This window comes from Solanum tuberosum, unplaced genomic scaffold, assembly GCF_000226075.1.
Source record: "Solanum tuberosum cultivar DM 1-3 516 R44 unplaced genomic scaffold, SolTub_3.0 scf00208, whole genome shotgun sequence".
Classification (NCBI taxonomy): Eukaryota; Viridiplantae; Streptophyta; class Magnoliopsida; order Solanales; family Solanaceae; genus Solanum; species Solanum tuberosum.
In genome coordinates, this window is record NW_006239132.1 from 647,047 (window position 1) to 655,805 (window position 8,759).

Below are 8,759 nucleotides of genomic sequence, written 5' to 3' on the forward strand. Positions count from 1 at the left end.
CTCTCTCCCCCCCCCCCCCCCCACACACTGTTTGCAATCCTCCCTTTCTAAGGAAGTTTCAGTTTTTCGGGAAGATAGGAAACAGATAATGTCGCGCGAACCCCTTTTTCCCTTTGATGTAGTATAAGCAGGGTAGATCTAGCCTTGTTTAACAGGGGAGTCAACTGACACCCCTTCACCAAAAATTACACTGCATAGATGGGTTAAAATACTCCTAAAAACTTCATGGGGCTTCTTCGTGTGTTTACTTTTTTATATTTAGGATTCCTTACTGAATATTCTGGCTCCGCCATTGGTATAATCATGTAAACGTATATGCTGGGATCTTACTAGTGGCAGGTGGTTAAGAATTTTCTATAAGCAGACTGTTTTTGTTGAAATCTCAATTGAGGTGGAGGGCTGCAGGATTCTAAGGCAGTTAGATTGAGCTTGGTAGTAGATCAGTAGTACTACTTTACTTGGTGCTTGTGTATGCAATCATGGCTGCCAATTGAGTAGAAAGCCCACCTATTGTGTTTACTTTACTGCTTAACTTGTTTCTTTGGTCTCTTGTACTAACAGCACTCTCTAGGATGGAGAAAGTTGGAGAGAACACATTGCAGAAGGTGCACCATAGATGTCGGCGGAGGAAACAAGATTGTAGAATGGTGATCCCTTGAGGTTTGCTGATGTTGATGAGTATGATTTTGTCACTATTATTGATAGCCGATTCCAAGATTTTGCCAGTGATACAATCGCGTAATTCATGAGCAGAACCTTTTTGGGTTTGAATACAGAATCTGCTGCTGTAAATATGAACAAATGATGTTAGTATTATTCATGTCTTATTGTCATGCTCCCCCATGATGTTCACCATGGTATGTTTTGGTTGGGGATTAGACAAGTTAGTCTATTGTACTATTTAAGGGGTCGTTTGATAGTGTGTAAGAATAGCGTTGAATATGGTGTATTAGTAATACTGAGATTTTCTTTTGTTGTGTTCTATTTGGGTTGGTATATTAAACATAACATGCATTGCATAATCTCTAAAGAAAATATCATCACAAGTACGATGGAAGGATGTGGAGAAAGTTCTAATTTTGTGCATTAAAACGCCTTGCATTGCTAGTACCATGATCATCTCTTTGGGAATTCAAAATTAAACTTGACTGTTGTTTCCAACTATTAACCTTAATACTAGTAAGAAAATGTTCTTAGGTATTTTTATTTTATTGATAGTAAGAAAACATATTTTTTCTTAATCATAAGAAAACAAATGAAAAAAGAAATACAAAATATATCCTTAATGTTGTTAATTTTTTATTTTTAAAAAAAATACTAAATCTTTAAAGAAAACATAAATGGTTCTTCGTATCGTAAAAAAATCATAAAACGGTTGTATTGCAATATTTAATATATATTTGATTTTTAAAATCTATCAATAGTAGTGTTTGAACCTTGGTAGATGGTAGTAATTAACATATTACTGACACAGTTACAATAACTAATTTCCGTTTAACGAAGATACAAACACAATGCACAAACTTTCCAAACGTAAGAAGTTACATATCCAAACTTAAGAAATTATATAAAACACAATGTACATGCCTTCCAAACTTGAGAAATTACATAGAAAAAATGAGTTTTTGGCTAAAATCATCCTTCAAGTATGACTAAAATCTAAAGTACATCCTTGTGTTATGTAAGTGAACAAAAAATATCCTTGCATTATTCAAAAAAGTTACAAGATTCATCCTTCTATCTTTTTTTTTAAAGAAACTCACTCCATCAACAAATAAATGTGTCAAGTCGAATGATTTTTCTAAGTTTTACAAATTGAGGATTTAAATCATATTCATACAAAATTTATGCAAATTCTAGATATTCTTTGTAAAAAGTATGACCAAAATACAACCCCAACTTCAAAATTTTCATATAAAGTAATTATTTTCATAACTAAATGCATACGTAATTTCACTACATTTCCAGTATTTCGCTGTACATTGTATAAAATGTGAATTGCATTGTATATAACTACATAAGTACTAAATATTTTATTAAAGAAAATCTTTAAATAATTGGATGTAATATTTTTAAAATGAATTTTTTTACATAATCTTTCTAACCATCGGAACCTACTGTATAAATATTTCAAAACTTATGTATTGTTGCAAGTCAATTTACTTGATGATGCAAAAAACATATAAACTAACAACACACAAAATTTAAATTCTAAGAAATGAAAGATTCATTTCCTATCCATATACTTATTCTTTTTAGGTAACTTGGATCTTCTCGTCGTGGCTAAGACGAGACCAAATTAAAAACAAATATGTTTTTCTATATATTGGTTCAATCAGTTTCTTAACAAAAAATAGACTGAAGGATGATTCTTGTTATTTTTTGAATAGTATGAGAATGTTTTTTCTCACTTAGATAATACAAGGATGTACATTAGATTTGAGTCATAGTTGAGGAATGATTTTAACCAAAAACTCTAGAAAAAACACAATGTACATACTTCCTAAGGACCTTAATCATAAAAAAATAAATAATGCACAATTTTTGAGCTCTTGTCAACACTTTCTCAAACTAACTGATTAAACTTCAAGAGCCATCTTCATTGAGCTATGCTTTACTACAATAATAATAATAACGTAAGAAAAATACTATTTCAAATATAACATAAAAAGAATAATCTTAAATAGGAGTTTTATAAAATAAAAAATTATTAATTTATATGGACAAAAATAAAGATATCTTTAAAGAAAACCTAAACAGTTCTCTGCACAATAGTATTGTTTTTTAAAATATAGGTAGTAATAACCAAGATCTATCTTGATTATGATTACATTAATAATAATGTATAGAAATGATCTATTATCACCAAAAAATATAATTAAATGATAAATACTCCTACATTCTTAAATATCTTGAATTCAATTACTAAATATGAGTCACTTTTGATAGAAAAAAATTTATCCCCAAAATGGAAGTCTTTAATATAAATTCAGATTAATTTGACATCCAAAACATTTACTCAATTAGTGAAACCCCCAAAATGGTAAGCACATTAAGCGAGCCCCAATTATGGAGACCACCTTTAATAGGAACATCTTACTTCAAAGTAGAATTTTTCATTGCGAATCCAAATTATTCCACTTTTGATCCTCTTCAACATAAATCTGAATTAATTACCCCAAAATTAAGTACCACATTGGTACCCCCAAACAAAAGGTATTAATTAGTTTTTTAGATCTTGTCTGTCTCGTTTATCATATGTGATATGACATTTACATGCTTACTCCTAAATTATTGTTTTGGAAATAGCAAGTTGAAGTTCCTATTCGATCTCAATTACAAGCAATAATCCGGTGGTGCTCATTCCATGCACGTCTCCTTCTTGTATATTCCCACCACATTTCTGTAAACTACTATTCACAAATTAGTTCAAGACCCCATTTTTATCCCTTTTTTCCAATCACAAAGAGGTCCAATATGGAGCAAAATGGATATTGATAGTCGTATATGCCTATTTGGTAAGTTCCCCATCGACCCATTTGCAAATCTTGGATTTATTCTCTGACCCTTTTCATTTTTTCTTGTGTTCCAACAATCTTGGAATCTGTGGTAGAGTGTTTTATGTGTATTTCTTTCATTTTTTGAGCAATTGAAATTAGAATTATGAGTACAAAATTTTGATTCCTTTTAAGCTAAGTATTAAAAGTCAACTTTTCAATTGTGTATTGTGGTTGATGACTGAGTACAAAATTTGCTTTCTTTTAAAGCTATATTTTTTAAGTCAATTTTTCAATGTGTTTTGGAGCTGATGGATGGGTGCTTTGTAATTGAATTTTGGATATTTGGGGTGTAGAGTAGAGATGTTCTAGTTTTGTTCACTGTCTTTTCGCCTAAATCTGTGTTTCCATGTCTATTAATCATTGCTTTACTTGAGCTGAGGGTCTATGGGAAACATTATCTCTACTATTTGCAAGGTTGGGGTAAGGTGCGTGTACACCCTAGACCCTGCTGGTGGGATTACACTAGGTATGTTGGTCTTGTTTGTTATTTATGTCTATTTAGGGGTAGTTGCTTAAGTGTTCCTAATTCTTGAGTATTGCATTTTCTGATATAAAGGTACACTTGAAGAAAGTACTTTCTTTTTCTGTATTTGGTGACCGTGCTCTTCTAGTCCATATAAATGAGTTCCATTCTAGATTCATCTTTTGTTTTTCTTTCTTGATGTACTGTTTTTCTCTTTCCCTTCACGTTTTCCTTGTGTTTCAACAACTTTGGAATCAGTGGCAGAGTGTTTTCTTACCTTTTTGAGCAATTGAAATTAGATGCTGAGCACAAAATGTCCTTCCCTTTTTAGCTATATATTGGAAGTGAACTTCAAATGTGTATTGTGGCTGATGGGATTTGGGTGTAGATATGTCCTAGTTTTCTTCAATTTCTTTTCCCCTAAATTTATCTTTGGATGTCTATTAATCATTGAAGTAAGATATGGGCCCATGGCCAATAGCTTAGGTGTTCCTAATTCTTGAGAATTGCATTTTCTGATACCTGGAGAAAGTACTTTCTTTTTCTGTATTTGGTGACCATGCTCTGAAGGACTTGTAGTCCATATAAGTGAATTATTTAGGTGCTATTAATCATTGAAGTAAGCTATGTGCCCATGTCTAATAGCTTAAGTATTCCTAATTCCAGAGGATTGCATTTTCTGGTAAAGGGACCTTAAAAGAAGCTTTTTATTGTACCATCTGACCATGCTCTTGTACTCCATAAATGAATTCCCATTTTGGGTTATCATAACTTTCGTTTATTCTTGTATTCTCTGTAAAGACTATTTTTATTCGTTACGTGGAAGAACTTTATAGAAGTTTGGCATTTATGTAGTAGATAGGAGAGACAATAATTGCAGTGATTAGTGAACAAAGTTAACCATGGTTCTTGTAGCACTTTTTAAGTTTTGTATCTCCTTGAATTCTTTGTGTAGTAACTTCTTTATATTCTGACTCCCCTTACTGAAAATCCTGGCCCCATCACTGCCTAGATTAGTGTATGCATGGTATTGGAAGTCTTTGGGTTGTCATGCACACAATTAGGACCACATGAAGGAAAAATGACGAACCAGAGAGTTCTGGTGCCCTGAAAAAAGTGCAGCTTAGTTGTGAATTCAGATTGTTTAATTTCTTAGTGTTTGATCACCAGCCAATTTTCTCCAGAATTAGGAAGGATAATGCATTGCAGCATTTCTGTTTTTAGAAACTAGTGGAGTTGACGTTATTACGAGCATTTGCGTGATTGAAATGGAACAAAATCTTCCAAAAGCCAAAAAATATAATAATTAAAGGCAAGATTAAGGAAAAATGATAAATGTGCTGATTAATGTCATAGTTTTCTTTTCTATTTGGATCATGTCTAACTCCTTTTGTTGGAGAATTTTGCTTTATTAAACGCCATGCAAGCGTTGTTATGATCTCAATCGAGATCAAAATTCAAATGCAAAAATTAACAATCAACTCAACACCCTTTTTGGAATTTTCTGTGATTTATCAAAAACAAGGAAATGGTACTCAATTGAACAAGGAAATTCTAGCTAGAAAAAGAAACTATCTATAGTGAGCTCCATATTCGAGATATGATCTGCAGAAGAGGAAGAAGAGAGAAGAAGATCAGACTTAGATGAGAAGAGAAAAGAATTTGAGAGGAAGAAGAGAGCACGAGGAAAGAATAGAAAATTACCAGATTTCAGTTCCCCTCTCTCTCCTCTGTGATGTGTTTATATAACCATCTGTCCAAGTGGCACGATCTTGTCCCTTCAGCTTTATTTAAATGAATTGAATCTCGGCCCTTCAATCTTTTAATTTCACTGTTAATGGCTTATACTCTTCCCTAGTTCGAATCTTGACAACAACATTTTATAAGCTAGGACTGAGATCATAACATACCCTCCATCTTCAAATGATCCTTGTCCTCAAGGATCAGGACTAAAATTAGGGAAGGTGGTGCATAAGTGTTGGTAGTCCTCCCATGTAGCATCTTCAGGAGGAAGGTTTGACCATTGAACCAACACTTTTACAGCGGCAACATTGTTCTGCTTAACCATTTGCCTCTGCAGAATGGCAACTGGTCGCACTATAAACTGACCATCAGCTCCAGTGTTAGGTAGAGATGACTGAACCACTACACGATTTCCCACTTTCTTTTTGAGCAACCCACTTTCTTTTTTAGCAACGAGACATGGAATACAGGGTGGACCTTAGATTCAGGTGGTAATGCTAGTTTGTAAGCTACATTACCAATCCTAGCAATAACCAGATAGGGACCATAGTATTTAGAGGTGAGCTTAAGGTTCCTCCGTATTGCTAATGATGTTTGTCTGTACGGCTGCAACTTCAAATATACTGAATCTCCCACTGCAAACTCTCTATCAGTCCTTCTATTATCAGCAAAGAACTTCATCCTGGCTTGAGCTGCATGTAAGTTATCCTTAAGTAATTGTAAAAATTGTTGTCTCTGCATGATCACATCTTCAGCAGCTTGCACCACATTTTCTAATAAAGGTCCGATACATAGCTGAGGGGGTGTATACCCATAAAGAGCTTCAAAAGGAGTACACTTCAACCCGGTATGAAAATTAGTATTATACCACCATTCAGCTGCGGATAGCCATTGTTTCCACTGGTTAGGCCTGCTTGCCACCATGCATCTTAAGTAGTTTTCCAAGCACCTATTAACCCTTTCTGTCTGGCCATCACTTTGAGGGTGATAGGCAGAGCTATAATTGAGTTGAGTGCCCAGTAAGTTGAATAAGGCTCGCCAAAAGTTGCTCAGAAACACCTTGTCCCTATCAGTCACAATAGACTCCGGAGTGCCATGTAGGCTATGTATTCTCTTCCAAAAGACGGAAGTAATAGTGGCGGCAGTATAGGGGTGTGATAGAGCTATGAAGTGTGCATACTTAGTGAATCTGTCAACCACCACTAATATGACATCTTTAGACTTAGACTTGGGAAGACCTTCCACAAAGTCCATGCTGATATGGCACCATGCTTGATTTGGAACAGGTAAGGGTTGCAACAATCCCGGATAAGCCACATTATCGTCTTTATTCCTGTGGCATACATCACAACTGGACACATAATCATTAACCATAAGCTTCATCTTTGGCCAATAGAAGAGTTGCGACAGCCTTTTCAATGTACCTAACTGACCAGAATGACCACCAATGGAAGTGTCGTGGAAAGAAGAAATAAGGTGTTGTCTAAGAGTTCCATGAGATCCTACATATACCTTGCCCTTCTTTCTTAGTATACCAGCTGAGTAGTGCCATAAATTGGGTCCATGAGAATCTACTGCAAGTAGTGTAAGAATGTCCCGGACATGAGCATCCTCGACATAGCTCCCGATAATCTCTCGTACCCAAGTTGGAGTGCAACTGCTTATAGCCATTAAATTCCCAGTAGCCTGATCATCCAAGGAATCTAACCCTTCTTGTTGCCTAGACAAGGCATCAGCAACTCTATTTGTACCTAACTGACCAGAATGACCACCAATGGGAGTGTCGTGGAAAGAAGAAATGAGTTGTTGTCTGAGAGTTCCATGAGATCCTACATATACCTTGCCCTTCTTTCTTAGTATACCAGCTGAGTAGTGCCATAAATTGGGTCCATGAGAATCTACTGCAAGTAGTGTAAGAATGTCCCGGACATGAGCATCCTCGACATAGCTCCCGATAATCTCTCGTACCCAAGTTGGAGTGCAACTGCTTATAGCCATTAAATTCCCAGTAGCCTGATCATCCAAGGAATCTAACCCTTCTTGTTGCCTAGACAAGGCATCAGTAACTCTATTTTCAGCACCTCTCTTATATTGAACCGCATAATCAAGTCCCAACAGCTTGGTCAAACCCTTCTGCTGAATAGCGGAGGTTACCTTTTGTTCCAGTAGATACTTTAAGCTATGATGGTCAGTCCGCACCACGAAGTGCTTAAACTGGAGATAGTGTCTCCACTTATCCACAGCACTTAACAAAGCCATATATTCCTTCTCATAAATAGACTTGCCTCGGTGCTTGGGTGCCAACACCTTACTAAAATAAGCAATTGGTCTCCCCTTCTGCATAAGTACTGCACCAATGCCTCCATGACTGGCATCAGTCTCAACGACAAACTCGTGTGAATAGTCAGGAAGTGCGAGCACAGGTGTAGTGCTCATAGCTGTCTTAAGGGCTTCAAATGCTAGACCTGCCTCTGGATTCCATTTGAAGGCATCCTTCCTTAACAAATCAGTGAGGGGCCTACTGATAGTACCATAATTAACAACATACTTTCTGTAGTAGCCAGTAAGACCAAGGAATCCTCTAAGTGCTTTGAGTGTTTTTGGTCTAGGCCACTCGACCATGGCTCTAATTTTTTGAGGATCAGTAGCTACACCTTCCCTGGTAATAACATGCCCTAAGTACTCCACTTGTGGTTGGCCAAATGAACACTTCGTTCTCTTAGCATAGAGTGAATGTCGTTTGAGAATCTCAAACACAACTTTTAAGTGTTGTACATGATCATTTACTGTTAGACTATACACAAGTATATCATCAAAAAACACTAAGACAAATTTTCGCAAGAAGGGTTGGAAAACCTGGTTCATAAGAGCTTGGAAGGTAGCTGGAGCATTGGTGAGACCAAAAGGCATCACCTTAAACTCATAATGTCCTGCATGAGTCCTGAAAGCAGTCTTGAACACATCCTCCCTTTTCATTCTTATCTGATGGTAGC

At 35.7% G+C, this 8,759-nt stretch overlaps 2 protein-coding genes across 3 annotated transcripts in view; both read left to right on the forward strand.

Annotated features, from left to right (window-relative positions):
- The window catches only part of LOC102585515 (uncharacterized), a 4,101-nt gene extending 3,117 nt beyond the window's left edge, over positions 1-984 (forward strand). Inside the window, exon 2 of the mRNA XM_006355745.2 lies at positions 562-984. Coding sequence (XP_006355807.1) covers positions 562-659 — 98 coding nt within the window. The 3' untranslated portion in view covers positions 660-984. The remainder of the gene's footprint in view (positions 1-561) is intronic.
- A 2,267-nt stretch (positions 985-3,251) lies between these two features.
- The window catches only part of LOC102585848 (magnesium/proton exchanger), a 17,747-nt gene continuing 12,239 nt past the window's right edge, over positions 3,252-8,759 (forward strand). Inside the window, exon 1 of one of the 2 annotated variants that reach the window (XM_006355746.2) lies at positions 3,252-3,518. The gene's annotated coding sequence lies outside the window, so the exon portion shown is untranslated. Of the gene's footprint in view, positions 3,519-3,934; positions 4,027-8,759 lie in introns of those variants that run through there. The other variant, XM_006355747.2, reaches the window with a different exon arrangement.